Below are 24,237 nucleotides of genomic sequence, written 5' to 3' on the forward strand. Positions count from 1 at the left end.
CAGCCAATGTATCTCTACCAAGTGGCTTAGGCTGTCAGGTAGAGATTGTATGTAGGGTGAGAAGTGCTTGTAAGTGTAATTGTAGTGTTGTAGTGGCTTTGGATGTGCGTGTAGTCTGTGAACCAAGTGTAACCAGCCCTCTCAAGCCGACTGGGTGCAAGCATACATTATAGTAAGCGACAACGGTTCAACCACAGCACCCCTTGTGTCCGCCAATGCAGTACGTGGTCGGGTGAACGCTCCCAAAGTTTATTACCCTGGCGGGGCACGAACCCTGATTCACCTGTGTATGAAATGCACACTCTACCACTGTACCACAGAGGCTCCATATATAGATATAGATAGATAGATAGATAGTCACTACTCGTTATACGATGGGGTTACGTCAGGTCATACCTTAACGTATAACGATTTTATCGTAAATCGGGAGATTGAAACACATTATAAAAGGGGGGGTTACGTCAACTCAGCTTCCCAAAGTCACCTATCCAAGACTGAAACAAAAATGAAAACACACCTTAATCACTTCCTGTGTCGGTCCAAGTTGTCTCCAAGACCAAAACAAACACTATCACACCAACACAAGCGGCATTACTCACGTACAGTAAATCGTTGCAGCAACACAACAATCACACTTGCGTAACGTTGGCCTGGTGCCACACAATGTATAGGCCTACTGTAGCACGATGCTTGGCTGAGAGGTGACGATAGCAGGGGTCACATGTGAACGAGTGGAAAAGACAGGGCTTTGAAGGGGTGGCAGGACCGCCACTGAACCAAAACTATGCTTTGCACGCTGGGACCGCCATCTTGCCTGAGACAAGCAACTGTCACCTTGCGTGTGTCTGGCGCTTTGTACGAAATTTTCCAAGGACAATATCGTTATAGTGGGAAATTCATCGTAAATCGGATTTAGGGATGGAACTTTTCTGTTATTGTTGTAGCGAATTATCGTATACTGAATCAACGTAAAACGAGTAGTGACTGTATCTCTATCAGTCTATCTATCTATATATCTATACCTGTAGATAGATAGATATAATATATGTATATATATATATATATATATATACAGTATATATATATATATATATATATATATATATATATATATATATATATATATATATATATATATATATATATATATTTATATATATATATATACAGTATATATTACTCTATTATTCCCAAATTCCTGGAAAGAAGCCAATATCCACCCAATTCCGAAGAAAGGAAGTTCCTCTGACTCATATGATTACAGACCAATAGCTGTCACATCTTCTCTTGGTAAGGTATTTGAAACTTTAATTAATAAGCACATTGTTAAACATCTTGAATCCAACAACTTAATTAGTGATAGACAGTATGGTTTTTGCCACGAAAGATCCACCATTGACATACTCAATCTCCTAACTCATACCATCCATCAATCAGTTGATCTACATGGAGAAACTCATGCAGTAGCTCTTGATATTTCTAAATCTTTCGATAGAGTATGGCACCATTCCCTGCTGTCCAAACTCCCTTGCTATGGACTATCGTCTTTTGTTCCTTTGATTTCTTCATATCTTAGTGACAGGAAAACAAGAGTAAAAGTAGATGTTGTATATTCCAATTTCCACTCAGTTATCACTGGCATGCTGCAGGGGTCAGTTTTGGCGCCAACCTATTCCTGGTTCATATTAATGATGTCTTATCTGTCACCCAGAATCCCATTCACTCATACGCAGATGACTCAACACTACATAGTTCATTCACACTCAAACACCCATTTACAAAGTCTGATATCTCTGCCTCTCAGCTCAGTACAGCAATCTCCGTAAATCAAGACCTAGCTACTATCAATGAATGGGGACAAAACAACCTTGTCTCTTTTATTGCTAGTAAAACTAAATATATACAATTTACTAATAGACAGATATTGCCAGATTCGTACATTACCTTCAGTGCTACTAATATTCCCATCTCCAAAAGTATTGAAACTCTTGGCGTCTCACTTAACAATGCCCTCAGCTGGACCTTTCATGTTAGATCACTTGCTAAAACCGCCTCAAAGAAACTTGGATTATTGTACAGAGTCTGTAACTTCTTTGCTGATGAGCAGTTAGGTATAATTATAAGAGTCATGTGCGCTCTCAGTTTGAGTATTGCTCACCCTTGTGGAATGGATGTGGAGAGGTTGCATTAAAACAACTAGACAAAATTCAGAACAAAGCTGTTAGAATTACTAACAACCCTGCCATTACAAATAAACTACAGTGGAGTCTCTTTTATCCAAAATTCTTTTAACCGTAATATGCCATTAACCGTAAGTTTTACTAAAACATTCTCATATCGATTAACCGCAAAAATCTGATATTTATCCGAAAATTCAAACACGGCGGGCTTGTTTCACGCCACTAACATTAGTTTATTGTTGCTACGCTAGTCACTAGAGCAAGTTGCCCACTCCCTCACCTGCATACACCACCTTGGAAAATTTGGATGATGTGGGAGATGATGTGGATGATGTGGAAATGACTGAATAAGGAAACAGAAAATATGAAAAAACTTTGTCAGAACTCCATACAGTGAATTACGTAATTGTTTTGGTGAAGGTTTATTTAAGTTTATTTGAGTGAAGATTTATTTAAGTTGACAGTTTCTATTACAGTTACAAAAGTGCAGTTACATATGAAGTTACTACAGTGTATTAAGTGTTTTGGTGATGGTTGAGTGGCTTTTGGGGTGCTGGTGTGGTGGTGGGCTAGACGTTGCCAGAAATGGGTGATGGGTGAGTACAATACTGTTCCCTTGTATCCTACATATTGTTACAGTATCTTTTATCGGAATGAATCGATTAAACAAAACTTTGAAAGTCCCATGATTTTCAGATAAATGAGACTCCACTGTACCTCCCCTGCAAGTAAGAAGGAATGTTGCCTCCCTTGCATTATTTTACAGATATTTTTATGGCAAATGCTCAGACGAAGTTGCATCCATGGTGCCACCACTCCATGCCTTCTCTCGTGCTACACGGGCATCTGGTAGCGCTCATGACTGGAATGTCACTCAGCCATATTGCGGAACTTCTGCCTATCAGAATTCTTTCATTTCCTGAACTGCTTCTCTCTGGAACTCGCTTCCCCAGTGTTATTTCCCTCCAAATTTCAACCCACAGCTGTTCAAGTCTAAGGGCCCAGTCACACTGCAGGTACGATATATCTCAAATCACCCGCGACCTGCAAATCGTGGGTGATTTTGGTGAGGTTTACAACCGGTCTTCATATGTCTCGGTCTAGTCACAGGCCACCATGGCGACCAAAAAATCATCGCTAGGTTTTTTGTGCTGCACGAAAAACCTCCCCGCGACCACCGATGTCATGGCATGGAAGCTGCCCAGTGGGCGGCTGGACTGCGTCTGGCTGGCTTACGGACTGCGACTGGTCGGCGACACCTGATTTTTAAGCGGTGGTTGCCATCCGGACAGAGGCCGGTCGCTGCCCGCTCTGTGCGGTGGCTGTCTGCAGTCCGTCAAGGCGACGACTGGACTGCAGCAGCCGCCATCCACAAGCCTCCTGTCTGGGATGGTGGTTGAAGTCCGGCCGACGTCCAGCCGGCAGTTGGTTGAGCGACAGGTGGTGGGCTGGACCGAGACCAGCCACCGGCCAATCCACGGCTGGTGTCAGTCTAGCGGTCGCTGTCTAAACTGCAACAGGACGCGGACCAGCTGCCGTTTGTCGGTGGCCTCCCGACGACCGGCTGGCCACCCATCAGTGTCTTGACCTGTGTGTATCTGGCCATGGTCACCATTCGGCCGCACACTGGACGGGCACTAGATGACCACCGATAGCCGATCGGTGGCACGACTGCTCAGAGACCTCCGTGGTCGGGGACTGATTTCGCGATTTTCAGGTTTGCAACAAGTCGTACCTGCAGTGTGACTGGAGCTTAACTGTTACAGATATTTTATGAACAGAGGACACCAGTAATCTGGTGTATGGATTATTTTTTTTTATTCATTTGTTTTTCCTTCCTCTGTTCTGTTATTTAAAAATATATATATACTGTATATGAGGCGTCTAGAACCAAAGGGGCATCGGCGCCAAAATGTACTTTTGAGTTATGACGCTTTAAAGTTGTGTTTATGGCAATGTCATAGCCAGAAGGCAATAAACAAACCTTTTATACATCAAAATGATCATCAGCGCCTATGCTGTACATGTAAAGCCAAAAAAACAAAACAATAATAACCGTAACCACAAAACAGGCAGTAAACCAAACCCCCAATTTATAAGTGGGCATAATAACATATTGTAGGGATTTAAAAACATAGCAGAAAAAACATCAACGAATGTATTAATGTACAAAACTTTATTAACTGAAGATTCCAGTTCACTTAATATTAATAAACGAATAATTATTACTGTAATTTCACGTTTTTTACAACTAAAACTGAAATCAATGCAGTTATTATTTTTCCTCTACCATAATAGATTGAAATAACAACACTAAAAAAAAAAAAAGTTGTGTAGTGCTTAAGTAAATTGAGAAGGGGTAGTGGGGGGTTAAATGGTGGGGTCGTCATCTAGGAGAACGACATCCAACTCTGCCTCCTCGGTGCCACGCCCCCTACCGCTGTCTCCCCTCACCACTCTCTTTTCCTCTTCCTTTCTACCTTTTTCCACTTCTCCACACACTTCTGACACTTACGAGAGGTTATAGGCACCACCTCCTCACTGTAACTATGTGATGAACTCATCTTGTCACCCCCCCCTTCAACCCCAATAACAACAGCTCATCTTGTCACCAATAATCCACGATAAATGGGGTAAAAATCCTATACGTAATAATTATACACCTCAGTGAACACGGGAGGGAATCCTCACCGTCACACCGGGCGGGCCACACGCTTGCTGATTGGCTGCTCTGGGGGAGTGGCAGAGAGTGAGAATGCTGATTGGTTTGGGCTGTGTGGCTTAGATGCCTGCCTGCTCTGATTTGTTCGCCCGGCAGCATGGACAAACCCACGTGACTTTGAGCCCCCCTACCACTGTCCAGAAGGCCGAATCTTGTATGGCAACCAGTGCTGTCACTGAGAAGAGGGTTAAGCCTGTTGTCTCTCATACCTAACTCAAAACCAGTATATTGGTGGGGATGCCCCTTTGGCTCTAGACGCCTCATATATAGGTAGATAGATAGATAGATAGATAGATAATCAGTGTATATATATATATATATATAATATATATATATATAATATATATATATATTATAATATAAAATATATATATATATATATATATATATATATATATATATATATATATATTATAATATATATATATATATATATTATAATATAAAATATATATATATATATATATATATATATATATATATATATATATATATATATATATATATATATATATATATATATATATATATATAAAAAATAAAAATATATATATATATATATATATATAAATATATATATATATATATATATATATATATATATATATATGTGGACGTTGTTGGAAGGACACAAGTCAAGAGTGAGAGCCGTGGAAATGAGTTATTTAAGAGGAGCCTGTGGAGTCACATGGAGAGACAGGCTGACGAATGAGGATATAAAGGAGCGTTGTGGTGTTGATGTGGATGTGATAGGAAGCGTTATGAGGAAAACACTGAGGTGGTTTGGCCATGTGGAGAGGATGGAGGGTGAAAGACTGACGAAGAGAGTGTATGTGAGTGAGGTGGAGGGGGAAAGAGGGAGGGGGAGGCCGAGGATGAGATGGAGAGATGGTGTGGAGAGGTATATGAGAGAGGGGGGTGTGAGTTGGGAGCAGGGGAGTGAAATGGCGGGGGACAGGGCGACTTGGAGGCGATTTGTTTGTGGCCACCCCAAACGGGATTGAGGCGTCTGGCAATAGATAGATATATATATATATATATATATATATATATATATATATATGTATAATCTTAAGTAAGAGAGATATCAGAAGTCCTAGTGAGTCATGAACAGGGTGGCTTTAGGAGTGGCAGAGGATGTGTGGATCAAATATTTGCAGTGAGACAGATAGCAGAGAAGGCTTGTGAGAAGGACCATAAGGTGTTTATTGCATTCATGGATCTGGAAAAAGCATTCAACAAAGTAGACAGAGAGGGATTGTGGAAAGTTTTGCGCATGTACGGTATAGATGGTAAAGCTGTCAAGAGTTTTTGTGATGGTAGTGAAGTTTGTGTAAAGGTTAATGGGCATCTGAGCAAATGGTTCACGATTGGTGTGAGTGTGCGACAAGGTTGTGTGATGTCCCCATGGTTGTTCAGTATACAGTATATATATATATATATATATATATATATATATATATATATATATATATATATATATATATATATATATATATATATATATATATATATATATATATTATATATATATATATATATATATATATATATATATATATATATATATATGGATGGGGTATTGAGAGAAGTAAAAAAATGAGTAATGGAGAGAGGGATGGCATTGGTAATGAATGGTGTTAGACAAATTTGTTGTATGCTGATGATGCAGTGCTGCTTGCAAGTACCGGACAAGAATTTGGTAGGCTAGTGCAGAGTTTTGCTGATGTCTGTGAGTGTCGTGCCTTGAGAGTAAATGTAGAAAAGAGTAAAGTGATGGTTATTGAGAGAGAAGGTGGCTCCCAGTGTGATGTTACAGTGAATGGAGAGAGACTGGATTTGGTGAGAGAGTTCAAATACCTGGGTACAGTGAGAGAAAAGAGAGGAAAATGTGCAAAAGAAGTTGAAAGTAGAGTGACACAAGAAAAAAAGTAACTGGTGGAATGAAGGCCTTGATAAGAAACAAAGGCTTGAGTGTTGCAGCTGCACGAGGCTTTCATGAGGGAGTATTAGTGCCAACTTTAACATATGGATGTGAGACTATCGTGTGGCACGAAAATGAAAAGTAAAGAGTAAGAGCAGTGGAGATGTGACTGCTGAGGAATGTATGTGCAGTACACAGGGCGGATAGGATACGAAATAATGTGATTCGTGAAAGATGTGGAGTGAGGAAGTCGGTGGACACAAGAATCGAAGAGAGTGTACTGAGATGGTATGATCATGTGGAGAGAATGGATAACGATAGAGTGGTGAAAAAGGTATATCTCAGCGAATTTGAAGGAGGGAGGGGGCGAGGTAAGCCAAGGAGAAGGTGGAGAGATGTGGTGGATGAGTGTGTTGAGGAAGAGAGGTTTGGAAGTCGGTGAGGCTAGGGAACTGACGAGATCAAGCTGGCTGGATGAATGTTGTGACGAGAAGTGCATGATCAGGGATTTTGGCACCCCTTTTTAACATGGCAGCGTCCGGATTGGCTCAGTTGGATACATTTATGTGAAGCTACATAACGTGGTGAATGTTTTTGGCATATCTGATGGAGCCAGGATTCGGGAGGCTTGAATGATGAGTGAATGTAAGCATGGCTCATTGGATTGGGCAAATTTGGGCTGTCTGGACATTGCTACTCCTCACCCTGTCCTAGGGTGGGAAAGGAGGCCCGAATGATGATGATGATGATATAGATATAGATCTATCTATCTATTGCCAGACGCCTCAATCCCGTTCGGGGTGGCCACAAACAAATTGCCTCCACGTCGCCCTGTCCCCCGCCATTTCACTGCACCGCTCCCAACTCAACCCCCCCCCCTCTCTCATATACCTCTCCATCTCATCCCTCCATTTCATCCTTGACCTCCCCCTCCCTCTTCCTCTCTCCACCTCACTCACATACACTCTCTTCGTCAGTCTTTCACCCTCCATCCTCTCCACATAGCCAAACCATCTCAGTGTATTCCTCCTAACACTTCCTATCACATCCACACCACAACGCTCCTTTATATTCTCATTTGTCATCCTGTCTCTCCATGTGACTCCACAGGCTCCTCTTAAATAACTCATTTCCACTGCTCTCACTCTTGACTTGTGTCCTTCCAGCAACGTCCAAGCTTCATTTCCATACGTTAGAGTTGGTATCACAATACTGTCATGTAGTAACTTTTTCACTTCCCTGCTCACTTCCCTGCTTCTTATCACTGCATTCAAGGAACCAGCAACATTTCTTCCCTGCTGTACCCTTTCAAGCACTTCACCCTCCAAACCTCCATCCTTACTCATCACACTACCCAAGTACTTAAACGTACTCACATTTTCCAATTGCTCACCATCCAACCTCGCTGTACATTCACTGACTTCACCTTTCTCAGAGCCCATCACTTTACTCTTCCCTACATTCACCTTTAGATTCTGTTTCTTACACACTCTCCCAAACTCATCCACCAAGCCTTGCAGCTCTCCTTTGTCTTCACTCAACAACACAGCATCATCTGCAAACAACAGTACATGGAGTTTCCAAAAACTACCCTCTCTCACCAGGGCCACTCCAACATCCACTACCCTACCTTGTACCTCTTTTATTACCCCATCCATGTACAGATTGAACAACCATGGAGACATGACACATCGCTGTTTCAACCCAACCTTCAAAGAGAAAAATATATAGATATAGATGTGTATATATATATATATATATATATATATATATATATATATATATAGTAAGACGTCATTATAACGGACTAATTGGGGCCCAAACCATTCCAAAAAATGCGAAATTCCGATAAAAGCGACATCCGGACTTCCCCCTGCTCATCTGGGCCTGTATTCTGCATAGTGCTTATGGTCGACCCTAGCTAGCCATCATAGCTAAGCAAATTTATGACAGTCAGTCTTATGGCCGTCGGAAGTCGTCGGCCATACCTCACTAATCCAACAACACCGTCAGCTGCTAGAACGCACCGCTCACAATTTGTCAACTTTAAATTTATGGAATAAAATAGGTTCTTGGCATTATTTTCTTGGATTTAAATTGTTTTAAATTCATATTACGACCTTTGGGGAAGTTAGACATAGTAAAATAGGAATTCGTTTGTGAGAAAATGCGCTGAAACGTATTCCCGTTGAAAAGTGTGTAACCAAAAACACTGTCTGACTAGTGTAAACTTAACCTACCTTATTAATTTCATCTAATTTTATATTAGTATTTTTTTGTTGGCTAGGCTAAACTTGGTTAGGTTAAATTTTATTATATATATATATATATATATATATATATATATATATATTTTTTTATTTTTTTATTCATATCATTATTTATTATAATATACTTAACCTACATTACAAATATTTTCTTAAGTCCAAAGAAAGTTAAAGAAAATGTTCATTGCTATGGACAGCAATGGGACAATAACCAGTTCATCTGGGTTAGGTTGAGTTATATATTTCTATAATTTGTTTCTGGTTTATTTAATATTTTCATATTTTTTTACACTAACCTTAACCTAAAGTATTATTTTTCGACCAGTCTAAACTTTACCTATCCCATTATTATTATTTTATTATATTTAATTATTTATTATTTAATATTTTTTAGACGTCCATAATTAACCTAACCTGCTGGGGCTAGCCCTACAAGTACTGTAAAGCCCAAACTCTGCACATTGGCATTTTTCCGGTAGCAAGATAACGTAGTGTTATGATGACCTTAAGCTCCGGGGTGAGTGGGTTTCTCCTCTTGGTGTCATTCGATAAGGCGTCTCTCACAAGATTGGATCTTGGTGACATACAAAATACCGTCCCTGTCTAGCCGGTATCTCTTGATAAGCTCAGCATCACTGAGCTCGTTAAGCACGTCCCTTCTTCGGAAAATATTCCTCGGGTGGGGATCTGCTTGCTGTGGTGCGGCCATGTTGACACACTTCTGACGGTCATAGGCGGCGTTAAGACAGGGTGAACCCGAACATACCATCGCGCGTCTTATTATGGTCGTCCATAGGAGTTTATGGTCGACCATACGAGTTTCTGACGGAGTTATGTCTAAAATGCGCCATTTTGTTTAGATATGTACGACGGACTTAGCTATGACGGTTTGTAGAATCTGGGCCCTGGACTTTTTCCAAAATATCAGACATTAGTCCGAATTGCATGAATGGTTTTTAAACTGTTTTGGCTACCATTGCTGTACTGTACTGTGTTATAACTTCACTACATTAATCAGTTGGTATAATAATACTGTACTGTACACTGATTAACATGTCTTTTATTTACCTTTTTGTGGTGAACATAGCTGAAGTGGTCAGGCAGTCTGGACTGCTTCTGGCTTTATCGGACTTTTTCCGATATATAGGAATTTTGTCCAATAAAAGAGAATTCTGGACTATTGAAGTCCGTTATATCGAGGTTTTACTGTACATATATATATATATATATATATATATATATATATATATATATATATATATTTATATTTATATATATATATATATATATATATATATATATATATATATATGTATATATATAGTATATGGTCATGTGGAGAGAATGGATAACAATAAAGTGGTGAAAGAGATACATCTGAGTGAATTTGAAGGAGGGAGGAGGCAAGGTAGGCCAAGGAGAAGATGGAGAGATATGGTGGATGAGTGTGTGAAGAAGAGAGGTTTGGAAGTTGGTGAGGCTAGGAAACTGACAAGTGGTTGAGCTGGCAGAATGAATGTTGTGAGGAGAAATGCATGCTCAGGGATTTGGCACCTCTTTTTAACGTGGCAGCGTCCGGAGTGACTCTATTGGATATGTTTTTGTGAAGCCACAGAACGTGGTGAATGTTTTGGGCTTATCCGATAGAGCCAGGATTCCGGGGGTTTGCATGATGAGTGAATGGAAGCGTGGCCTATTGGATTGGGCAGATTTGGACTGTCTAGACATTGCTACTCCTCACTCTGCCCTGGGGTGGGAAAGGAGGCCCAGATGATGATGATGAGATATATATATATATATATATATATACAGTATATATATATATCCATCCATCCATCCATCATCCAATCCCAATTGCCCCATGAGGAGCATAGGAGCCCGGGGCTAGGCAGTTGGTCCCGACATTTAAGATGAGAGTGACCAGCCTCACTCATCCCTGAGTGGCATTACATGAGCAATCAAGCATATATATATATATATACATTAAATCCTCATTTTTCGCAGCTTGGATGTTCCGCCAAAACCGCGCGAAACGCGAAACATCAAAGTGTGAAGTTAAGAATCAATGGGAAAAATAGAGGAGCATTCTGGTGAGACATGTACCTATCCCATCAGAAAGTACTATAACACCAAACAGGCCATACCCATAATTAAATGAAGAGTGTTTACTAGTGTTAAAACAGCATAACACAATAAACATGTACCTGAAAAGACATTAAAACTGTTCTAAAGAGCTGCAACACCAAAAATCCTTACCAGAAAAAAAATGAAGACTGACTTGAGTGGCAAGTGAAGGTGTGTTGAGGGAGGATGGGCTAGTTCCCGGGGTCACTAACCAAGGAAAAACTACCACTTTTCACCAGATAGTTAACTAACCATGGTCATTTTATGTGCCCTCTTTGTCACTAAAAGGAAGGGAGATATTATAACAACATTATTTTACTCACCGCTACAAGGAAGAGAGGCTGTAATATAGTCAAATAGAATAAAAAATAGGTGGGCTGAGTCTACCATCTCTGTATTGGGATGGTTATTATTTTTTCCTTCCATAAATAATGATAAGCTTTACTTTACATCCATTTCAGGCATTTGTCCATCAAAACAAAAATAAATAGTGTTACAAGAAACATGTAATGATTCTTTATTAAGAAACAGTAGGACGACACGGCTAAAGATCGTACGTTATGATCACAAACAATAACAAACTCACATGTGTCTACTGCCCAGCTGGACCTGCTGTGTATTCACGACACGGCTGAAGATCGAACATTACGATCATAAACAATAACAAACACGTGTGTCTGCTGCCCCGCTGGACCTGCTGTATAAAGATCATGGAAAACTGTTGCATAGCAAAATGGACAATGCCTAGACTGAGCATCGGTACACATGGTCTGCTGAGTGTCGGCTGCTCGTTGGGAGCATCGAATTGTGGGGAAATTCGCGAATTGTGAGACAACTTGGAAACTTTTCTTGCACGAAAAACAAGGCGTCGAAGTAAAATGCGTCCAAATACGAGGACTTACTGTATACAGTAATCACTCTAATATCCGGACGCCCAATAACCGAACATCCCCACTACCCGGACCTTATCGTCCTGGGATCCAACATTCCCAAAATGGTCCGAAAACCCCCCAAAAAAAAAAAAAAAATCGATTTTTTTTGCCGTCCGTAATTTGAACTTGCCGCGCACGCCGCGGGAGAGCATTGTTTTGGTTCGTCATTCCTCCGACGTCCGATAGAGCGCCGCTGCATCCTCCCCACTTCCCGCCTGTCTCTCACCGCGACTGGACCTATGCTCTTCGCAATGGCTGCCCACGTGCTCGCTTTTGTGGTGGTGCCGTACTTGCTGCAAGGCCTCCTGCTGCTCTCGGCCCTCCTCTTAGTGTGTGTGATGATGGCCCCGCCACCTGAGAAAAGGAAGAGAGTGGTGTTGACTCTGGAAAAGAAGAGGGAGATATTGGAGAAAGTTGATGCGGGTTGGTCTTCTTCACGCATTCTCCGCGAGTTTAACCTGGCCCGGTCGACTTTGTTCGATATCAAACGTTCCCGAGACAAACTCATGCAGTACACGGCTGACTTCTCGTCGAGAAGCAAACGCAACGTGGAAAGGAAGGTTATGTTTACCCCCAAGTTTGCAGAAATCGACCGATCCACGTTGATTTGGTACCGACAACAACGTGCAGCTGGTGTGATGGTACGTGGAACGGAGCTAAAGGCTGCTGCTGAGAAGTTTGCAAGGCTTCACGACACCCTAGACTTCAAGGCATCCGAGGGTTGGCTCTTCGCGTTCAAGTTGCGACATGGCCTTACTAACCGTAAAGCACATGGCGAAGCATTGGACGCTAACGAGGATGGAGTTGACGAGTTTCGGCACAAGGTGAAAGGCTTGATCGACAGGGAGGGCCTCACTCTCGGTCAGGTCTATAATGCAGATGAAACTGGCCTATTCTATCGCTCGGTGCCAACGAACACTCTAGCCGATGAGATGGAGAAGCGTGTACCTGGCCGCAAACTTTCTAAGGAACGGATATCTGCTTTGTGTTGTGCCAGTGCTAACGGCATGCACCGGCTTAAGCCCGTTGTTGTTGGCCGTGCAAAGCAGCCTCGGTGCCTTCGTGGGGTGATGGATGTCCTTCTTGTCGTATGGTACCAATCTTTGAAAGCATGGTTCACAGCTGTGATTTTCAAAGACTGGTTTCACCGTCACTTCGTCAAGGAGGTCATCCAGTACCAGACGAAGACACTGGGAATCCCTCGCGACCAGGTAAAGGGTCTCCTTCTGCTCGACAATGCACCTGCCCACCCGTGCGACAAGGACTTGGTTGCTGAGAATGGCCGTATTAGGTGCATGTTTCTGCCACCTAATACGACTGCTCTCATTAAACCCATGGACCAAGGAGTGATCGTGGCAACAAAGCGCCTGTACCGTCGGAAGTTCCTGGACGAGGTGATGGTTGTTCTCGAGGATGAGGACGAGCGCAGGGAAGGATGTGACACTGGAGGCAAGCGGAATTTGGAAAACCTTCGCCGCTACAACATTAAGTCTGCGCTGTACAACTGGGCTAGTGCATGGAAGGAAGTCCCTGTGAAAACTCTTGAAAATGGTTGGTCTCGTCTGCCTCTCGGAACAGATGTGGAGTACAATTTTCTGGGCTTTGACGTGGATGACTTCCATGCACGGCTACGTACGCACGGTGACGTTGTTGATGTGGACGATGTACGTGAGTGGTTGGACGACGACGAGGGCGATCCTGGGTATCAGATGTTGTCTGATATCGAGATCGCGTCTTCGGTTGCTGGTGTCAGTCCCGAACTTGAAGATTCCGACGATGAAGGCGACGATGATGCGGACTCCTCTCAGCAGGACACTACTCCAGCCATCCCCAAGCTGAGCGCACTCCGGGAACATCTAGAGTTCGTCCTAGACTACCTGGAACACCCGGACTGCAACAGGGAGATGAGGCCCTTGGGACTCATGGAGGAAGTGCGTGCTTTCCGGCAGCGCATCATCAATCGCCAGAATCGTCAGTCCTTGCGTCAGTCAACGATTGACAGTTTTTTCAGGCCTGTGACCCCCGCTGTGCCAAGCCCTGGCTCCACTCCGTTGCCTCCCCAAGACAGGCCCTCATGCTCCGAGCCACAGCCCAGCACATCAGCTACAGTGGAGTCACCGCTCGATGTGAGTTTGCGGCTTTCCCCAGAGTCTTCTGTAGTCGGTACGCCATCACCACGACCCAGCGATGCACCCCTTGGTCGCCTGCCAGTGATACTCTCGGACTCTGACAGTGAATAAACAGCAAGAACTTCTCCACTAGACCACACGGGAATTTTGAGTGTTGTGCAGTGAAAAGAACGGTGTGTTGTGTTAAGGTTCTCGAAATGAGAGAAAAGACTCAGTGGAAACAAAATTTAACATAACTAACCTTCTTTGTTTTGGCTTTGGAAATTTAGAAAAGATTGGGAAAAGTTAATGTGCAACACTAAATTTTACTGGAACATTATTTGGACTAAAGTGAACACTGTGAAGAGAACGGACTTCTGTGTGTTATTGACTAAGTTCAGTGCAAGACTTCAGGAAGAGTGTACTGCAAGTGCTTCAGGAAATCGTTCTTACTGTCAGAGTCCGAGAGGAGGCAGTTATTCATCGAGGTGGCCAGGGACTTGCTGTAAGTAGCCAGAATGTTTCATATTGTACTTTTTTCCATACTATACTTACCAGAATGTTTCATACTGTACTTTTTTCCATACTATACTTACCTCATGCATGTGCAGTAGGAATGTGTTTTTCAGAGTTAGGCTAGGTTAGGGTCCATAAGTACCAGAATGTTTATTAATGTATGAACATACTTCTAAACCCTCATTTTACATTTCTTCTGCATTTATTTCAGTCATTTATGTGCCTTATTGGTGTGATTTGGGTGTTAAATAGGTGCTATGCATGTCCAGAGGGAGTTGTATAGGTGTTTCTCTGAGTTAGGGTCCATAAGTACAAGTCCATAAGCTGGGGCCCAATATCCGGACGAAACCAATAACCGAACCTACCGATGGCTCTATTGATCCGGATATTGAAGGGATTACTGTATACTGTACTGTATATATATACATGTGTATATATATATATATATATATATATATATACAGTAATCACTCTAATATCCGGACGCCCAATAACCGAACATCCCCACTACCCGGACATAATCGTCCTGGGATCCAATATTCCCAAAATGGTCCGGAACCCCCCCCTTCCCCCCCCCACCCCCGCGGGAGAGCATTTTTGTGATGCGTCATTCCTCCGACGTCCGATAGAGCGCCGCTGCATCCTCCTTACTTTCCACCTGTCTCTCGCCGCGAGTGCACGCTTGTCATAATGGCTGCCCACGTGATCGCTTTTGTGGTGGTGCCTTACCTGCTGCAGGGCCTCATGCTGCTCTCGGGCCTCCTCTTTGTGTGTGTGATGATGGCCCCGCCACCTGAGAAAAGGAAGAGAGTGGTGTTGACTCTGGAGAAGAAACGGGAGATACTGGAGAAAGTAGATGCGGGGTGGTCTTCTTCCCGCATTCTCCGCGAGTTTAACCTGGCCCAGTCTACTTTGTTCGATATCAAGAGATCCCGAGACAAACTCATGCAGTACATGGCAGACTTCTCGTCGAGAAGCAAACGCAACGTGGAAAGGAAAGTTATGTTTACCCCCAAGTTTGCAGAAATCGACCGATCCATGTTGATTTGGTATCGACAACAACGTGCTGCTGGTGTGATGGTACGTGGAGCAGAGCTGAAGGCTGCTGCTGAGAAGTTCGCCAGGCTTCACGACGCCCTAGACTTCAAGGCATTCAAGGGTTGGCTCTTCGCGTTCAAGTTGCGGCATGGCCTTACCAACCGTAAAACACATGGCGAAGCATTGGACGCTAACAAGGATGGAGTTGACGAGTTTCGGCACAAGGTGAAGGGCTAGATCGACAGGGAGGACCTCACTCTCGGTCAAGTCTACAACGATGACGAAACTGGCCTATTCTATCGCTCACTGCCAACGAACACTCTAGCAAGAACTTCTCCACTAGACCACACGGGAATTTAGAGTGTTGTGCAGTGAAAAAAACAGTGTGTTGTGTTAAGAATTTAAAGTTGTGGGAGAAAAGACTCAATAGAAAAAAAATTTAACGTAAATAGACTTGTTTGTTTTGGCTTTGGAAAATTATATGAATGGGAAAAGTTAAAGTGCAACACTTAGTAAGTTACAATGGAGCATTATTTAGACAAGAGTGCACACTGTGAAGAGAACGGACTTCTGTGTGTGATTGACTAAGTTCAGTACAAGACTTCAGGAACAGTGTACTGCAAGTGCTTCAGGAAATCCTTCTTACTGTCAGAGTCCGAGAGGAGGCAGTTACTCATCGAGGTGGCCAGGGACTTGCTGTAAGTAGGCAGAATGTTTCATACTGTACTTTTTTCCATACTATACTTACCTCATTTCACTTTTTAATGTCCTTTATTGGTGTGAATAGGGTGTTAGTAGCTATGCATGTGCAGTAGGAATGTGTTTTTCTGAGTTAGGCTAGGTTAGGGTCCATAAGTACCAGAATGTTTATTAATGTATGAACATACTTCTGAACCCTCATTTTGTTTCTTTTGCATTTATTTCAGTCATTTATGTGCCTTATTGGTGTGATTTGGGTCTTAAATAGGTGCTATGCATGTCCAGAGGGAGTTGTATAGGTGTTTCTCTGAGTTAGGGTCCATAAGTACAAGTCCATAAGCTGGGGCCCAATATCCGGACAGAACCAATATCCGGACCTACCTATGGCTCTATTACGTCGGATATTGGAGTGATTACTGTATGTATGTATATATATATATATATATATATATATATATATATATATATGTATGTGTATATTATATATATACTGTATATATATGTTCCATTCATTCATCATCGTCCAATCCTACGTTGCCGCATGAGGAGCGTAGGCTTCTGGGGCTAGGCAACTTGATCCTGACATTTAAGATGAGAGTGACAAGCCTCACTCATCCCTGAGTGGCATTACGTGAGCAGTAAACCCCAATCACCCCTTGGATATAAACCTTCACCGGCTCAATCCGATTGGTGCTCTACAATTACCCACTAAACCACCAGGAGCCAAAATTTGGTTATATGGTTACCACCCAATGTAGTAAATGGTTTCCTGGTGTACAGGAAACCATTTGGCTTGTCACTCGGTGTAGAGTCATCCCCAGGCAGAAAGAAGAGGAAAGAATGAAGGAAAGAAAGACAGAAGAGAATGGAAGGAAAGAAGGATGGTGGAGAGGAAAGGGCAGACACCCAAGAGCAGCACTACATCAAGTGAGTGGATGGTGAGTGTCCCCACCTACCACAATATATGTATGTATATATCTGTATCCATAATCCAATCCTATGTTGCCCATGAGGACCCTAAGAGCCTGGTGCAAGGCAAGTTGGTCCTGACTCCTGATATTTAAGATAAGAGGGACCACCCTCATTCATTCCTGAGTGGCATTATGTGAGGAATAAACCCCATTCACCCTGTGGATATACAGTAAACTTTAACCAGCTCAATCCGATTGGAGCACCGTAATTACTCACTAAATCACCAGGTGCCATAATTTGGTTATATGATTACCACCTAGTGTAATAAATGGTTTCCTGGTTTACAGGAAACCATTTGGCTTGTCACTCAGTGTAGAGTCATCCACAGGCTGAAGGTAGAGGAAAGAATGAAGGAAAGAAAGACGGAAGAGGGAGTGTAAAGTCACGTATAGGCAGAAGGAAGAGGAAAGAATGAAGGAAAGAAAGAGAGAAGAGGATACAGGATCATAATGATTGTATTAGTGAAAATCTATCTATCTATCTATTGCCAGACGCCTCAATCCCATTTGGGGTGGCCACAAACAAATCGCCTCCAAGTCGCCCTGTCCCCCGCCATTTCACTGCCCTGCTCCCAACTCACACCCCCCTCTCTCATATACCTCTCCACCCCATCCCTCCATCTCATCCTCAGCCTCCCCTTCCCTCTTCCCCCCTCCACCTCACTCACATACACTCTCTTCGTCAGTCTTTCACCCTCCATCCTCAACACATGGCCAAACCACCTCAGTGTGTTCCTCATAACGCTCCCTATCACATCCACATCAACACCACAACGTTCCTTTATATCCTCATTCATCAGCCTATCTCCTCCATGTGACTCCACAGGCTCCTCTTAAATAACTCATTTCCACTGCTCTCACTCTTGACTTGTGTCCTTCCAACAACGTCCAAGCTTCACTTCCGTACGTTAGAGTTGGTATCACAATACTGTCATGTAGTAACTTTTTCACTTCCATGCTCACTTCCCTGTTTCTTATCACTGCTCTCAAAGAACCAGCAACCTTTCTTCCCTGCTGTACCCTTTCAAGCACTTCACCCTCCAAACCTCCATCCTTACTCATCACACTACCCAAGTACTTAAATGTACCCACATTTTCCAATCACCATCCAACCTCGCTGTACATTCACTGACTTCACCTCTCTCAAAGACCATCACTTTACTCTTCCCTACATTCACCTTCAGATTCCGTTTCTTACACACTCTCCCAAACTCATCCACCAAGCCTTGCAGCTCCCCTTCGTCTTCACTCAACAACACAGTATCATCTGCAAACAACAGTGCTGGGAGTTTCCAAACACTATCCTCTCTCACCAGGGCCACTCCAACATCCACTACCCTACCTTGTACCTCTTTTATTACCCCATCCATGTACAGATTGAACAACCATGGAGACATGACACATCCCTGTTTCAACCCAACTTTCAAAGAGAAAAATTCACTTAGTTCACCATCCACACGCACTGCAGGCTTCGCACCATTGTACATACTCTTCACAGCATTCAACAACTTCCCATCCACTCCATATATTCTTAACACTTTCCACAATCCTTGTCTATCCACCCTGTCATATGCTTTCTCCAAATCCATGAAAGCCGCATACAACTTCTTTCCCTTCTCTAGAAACTTTTCCACTAAAGATCTAAGAATGAATATCTGATCTACACAACCTCTTCCCTTCCTAAAGCCTCCCTGTTCTTCTCCAATTAATTTCTCTGTTCTTTCTGTAACTCTGTCAATAAGTATCCTACCATACACTTTTCCTATTATACTAAGAAGACAAATGCCCCTATGATTACCACACACTTCTTTTTCCCCTTTTCCTTTGTACAAGGGAATAATTATACCTGACTTCCAATCCTCCATGACTCTACCTTCCTCCCAGGCCAATCTGCACATCTTCCACATCCATTCTACTACTATCTCTCCCCCATGCTTCAGCATTTCACCACACACTCCGTCAATTCCTGGGGCTTTCCCAGATTTAACTTTCTTCATTGCTTCCACAACTTCTATCCTACTGATTTCTTCCTGTCTTCTCACCTCCCTCCTTCTCCCAGCCATTCCCCAGCCACTTATACTCGCATTACTTCCATCCTCTACGTTCAACAATTCCTTCAAGTGTTCTCTCCATCTGCCCACTTTTTCTCCCTTCTCCACTAGTAATCTACCATTTTTATCTTTCACTCCCCTGCTAACTTCACTTCCACCCTGTCTTACTCTTTTCACCTCTTTCCAGAACATTTTCTTACAGTCCCTCCACTTTACACTCAGATTCCTTCCAAATTCCTCATCCACTCTCTTCTTACTGTCTTACTAATCTTTTCACCTCTCTCTTTCTTTCTACATATAACTCTCTCTTCCGCCTCTCAACTTCTTCCACGCCCCTATTTCTCATCCATTCATTGTATGCTTTCTTCTTTTGTGCCACAGCCTGTTTCACCTCTTCAGTCCACCACGCTGTTCCTTGCACCCCCCTCCGTCTTCTCTTCCTTCCACACACCACATCACATGCTGCACATATTTCTTCTGTAAATATGCTACACACACCTTCCACGTCTCCCATCTGCTCCAATTCACATTTGCCCAATTGTTCCTCCACTTCTCTCTTATACTCTGCCTTTTTCTCATCCTCTTGTAACCTTTCCACTCTCCTTGCAGCTACTCCTTCCTCTCGTCTTTCCCTTCTTCTATTTCTCCATTCTAATTGGACCTTGATTCTGGCCACCACCAAGTAGTGGTCAGAAAGTCCACTCCCCCAACCTCTATAAACTCTTTCATCCATTACACATCTTCGCATCCTTTCATCCACACACACATAATCAGTCATATATTGATTTTTTTTTTTTTTTTTTTTTTTTAAGCTGTTCATTGCATACTGGTTTATTATATAATAATGATCTGCTGTATTTGCCCTCACGTTGTTTAGTAACTTGCATTATCTGTACTAAATATGGTACTGTTTCATGTTTTGTTGATGGCTTATCTGCAGATACAAGATGGTGCGAGCTATCAAATGGGTGGATGAAGTGATAGAAGGTGCACCATATGTGACAACCATTGAAACTCTGGACAAGTACAACTGTGACTTCTGTGTTCATGGAGGTATTGTACTCCCATTGGTCGTGTGCATAGTTCCATATATATATACGGTATATATTTTTTTTTTACACATATGTATACTGTATATCTATCTATCTATCTATCTATCTATATATATATATATATATATATATATATATATATATATATATATATATTTTATGAATATATATACTGTATATATATATATATATATATATATATAGATAGATAGATAGATATATAGATATATATAATATTTTTTTTTATGAATATGTATACTGTATATATATATATATATATATATATATATATATATATATGATATATAGATATATATATTATATTTTTTTATGAATATGTATACTGTATATATATATATATATATATATATATATATATATATATATATATATATATATATATATATATATATATATATATATATATATATATATATATATATATATATATATATATATAATTTTACGAATATATATACTGTATATATGCTGTGTATATATATATATTTTTACGAATATATATACTGTATATATATCCAGATATGCACCTGATGGAATGAGACATTTCAGCAGCTAGAGAAATAAATCTTTTCTTTTGAAGGGAGTGAAGTATAGCCACCCGTTCTCCTTCACCATGCTGAGATTTTTCGGCATTCTTTCTCCCTACTTTGGTCACTGGTGTTAATTTATTTTCCTTCATGTGAGAGCAGTGGTAAACAGTACTACTTGCAAGAACTATAGGACTCTTATGAACAAGGATGTGGTATGTTACAGTTTGCTAAAGACAACTTTCTGGGAAGAATTTTTCTTGGCAATTTATCTGACATCATCATATCCACCCACTGTTCTGCCAGATTGGCACTTGCAGATGGATGAAACAGTACTTCCAGCAGGTAGCTCTTGTTCATTCATTTTGGCAGCACAGGAATCTGGGGCTGAGCTACTCAGTGCAGGCATTTAAGGGAAGAGTAACCAGTTGCTGATACCTGAGTGACATGACATTGTCAGTACATCCCAGTCATCCCTTAGAAGTAGACCTGGTTGTAGAAATACATCTGGTTGTAGCACCTGAACTCTTTAGACCACCACATGTATAATGCAACAGAGCTAATGCACTACATCAGTACACATCATGAAGGCCAATGCTAAATGGCCTTGCATGCATCAGAGAACTGTCCCATAAAGAAATGAAGTGGAACAGGAAGAAAATGTATATACTTTTAATTTCACAGATATACTGTTATTTCTTGTGTTCTATTGAAGCCTACTAAAAGAGACAGAAGTGGGAAAACTGAGGACCCTTCTACTCCCTCATTGTTGGTATAATGTTGTGGTTACAACATTGCCAGGCAGTTGCGTTGGAAGCTTCCTTGTGTTTTTTTAGCAAAGGAACCTCTCATCTCCCATTGGAATTAATGAGCCATGCCTAGGAAATCCTGACCCCTTGTGAAATTTGGGTAGGATGTGATGCTAAATACGAGATTATGGAGTTATTTCATGTGTTTGTTTTCCGTAGCATACCATAGGAATAATTTATATTCAGGTCCTAGATTAGTGTTGTGAATTTGGTCCTAGATTAGTGTTGTGAATTTGACTTACTGAGTAATGTGGTACAGTGTCATAGAGTCAGATCCATTTGTAAAGTTCATTATTAGATTTCTCTGAAAAATCAGGAGTGTAATCTTTGAAATTTTTTGATTTTGCATTTAACTGATCTTATTCTTAACATTTTTCTGGTGTAATGAGTTCAACATAGTCTCTGTATGTGAGATTGTAATAAATTAATTTCAGATGACATCACCATGACAGCAGATGGGGTAGATACATACCATATAGTAAAGGCTGCTAAAAGATACAAGTAAGTTGAGTACTGAGCATGGTGTCTAGTAGAACCCTTGTCTTTTATGGATATTTTATATGTTGGTAACTGAGATTGATGTAATTACATCCAGTATTACCATTGATATACTATTACTTCTCATATTGATGTGAAACATTGTTATCCAGATATCCATGAATCAGTACTGTATATACGTAGAAACTTTATATATATATATATATATCATTACTTACATTTTCGTATTAATAGGGAATGTAAACGAACAGAGGGTGTGAGTACAACAGACCTGGTCGGAAGGATGCTGCTGATGACACGTCAACACCAGCAAGTAAGTCACAAACAGCTGAGTGTGATGGGGTAGAGGAGAAGCAAGGTGAGGTAAGGGAATGGTGGAATTAGATGTGGTTGCAAACAAATATTTCATGAATGTTTGTGGACAGGTGTGAATCCCAGCCATATATTTCATGAATGTTTGTGGACAGGTGTGAATCCCAGCCATAAATAAGGGACTGAATAGGGAGGCTGCTGGAGATCAAGCTGAGTGGAAAGCTGCCATTAGGTGACCAGGGTTGACAAGTATGAGCATGTTGGAGCCTTTATAAACGATATAGAGTGACGATGATACAGTAAATCGGTGAATCCAGAGCACCACCACAAACATGCTTTCATTAGCTCACAGTTGATAAGCAGAGTTGTAGGAGGTTGAGGTATGAATACTGCTTATAAGTATTTTAAGTGCTTTTACAGTAATTACGTGTGTTTTGCAGTCCTAGCACAATGATTTGATTATACTCTATATTATTGAGAACTATTAAGGATCAGCATTTAAACAGTTTAAGCTATTACAGTGGATCAGTACTACATACATTGTAGGAGAAGCACTTTGCCCCTCACTCCCTAGCCTTAGGACATCTTTCATCTTCTGAGTAAACATGTTTGACAGAAAAAAAAAAAAAAAAAAAAAAAAAAAAAAAGAGTTTTGAGGGTAAAAACCTTTCTCTTAGCTCTTAGATGATGACTGGGACACTTACAGTATATGGATTATGCTGTTGGTGCTTGCTAATTTTATTCACCTGAGAGAAATGCTTTTACCATAAAGAACTACGGTAATCAAATACCAGAGTGATTCATGTGTATGTTCCTTAGAAGCAGGTTTACTCTGTGAGTTTAACTGAAAATGTACATTAATAATAATATTATGAACAGCATTTGTTTAACCTCTTGGGGTTGGTCATTGTTTATAAAATCAACTGTCAGGAGTAGGGATTTTTTTGCAAAAAAAAAAAAGGCGACTTTTCAAAATCGCTCGTGTGAAAACTATGAAACTATCATAAAAATCTTTATACCCATCAAAGTACAACTCTTTAGCTTTCAAATGAGTGGTGTTCCAGTTTCCTACAATTATTTATTATAGAGCAGTGGCTGAGAATGCAAGAGTGTCTGAGGAGAGGCTTTTTTTCCCCCATTCACGATGCTGAAAATAGGCCATTTTCTAAAATCATTTTTGTAAAAACTGTTACATCTATGAAAATAATGTTTACCTATAAGAAAGTACTAATCTTTAGCTTCAGATCAAATGGTGGCTGAAGTTCCTCCAATGATTTGTTGGGATGCAGTGGTTGGGGGCAATATTAAATGTTCTGGAATGGGGACCGTTGTCCCCATGACACACGTTCCAGAACGGGGACCAACCTTTGGGGGTTAAGGGATATGAAATTATAAAATTATCTACTTTTGGTGCAGCGAAGGTAAGTGCTTTCTTGATGTAAGAGTCACAGCAATGGAATGCAAAAGAGCTTCTTGCAAAATCAAC

At 41.3% G+C, this 24,237-nt stretch overlaps 1 protein-coding gene across 1 annotated transcript in view; it reads left to right on the plus strand.

Annotated features, from left to right (window-relative positions):
* Positions 1–24,237, plus strand: part of Pect (phosphoethanolamine cytidylyltransferase) — a 71,885-nt gene that overhangs the window by 24,471 nt on the left and 23,177 nt on the right. The window contains exons 3-5 of the mRNA XM_080272173.1: positions 20,473–20,585; positions 22,376–22,442; positions 22,674–22,752. Of these exons, the coding sequence (XP_080128299.1) occupies positions 20,473–20,585; positions 22,376–22,442; positions 22,674–22,752 (259 nt within the window). The remainder of the gene's footprint in view (positions 1–20,472; positions 20,586–22,375; positions 22,443–22,673; positions 22,753–24,237) is intronic.

The sequence above is a fragment of the Coenobita brevimanus genome, chromosome 50 (assembly GCF_032717465.1).
Source record: "Coenobita brevimanus isolate Jiangsu-jjx chromosome 50, ASM3271746v2, whole genome shotgun sequence".
Taxonomy (NCBI): domain Eukaryota; kingdom Metazoa; phylum Arthropoda; class Malacostraca; order Decapoda; family Coenobitidae; genus Coenobita; species Coenobita brevimanus.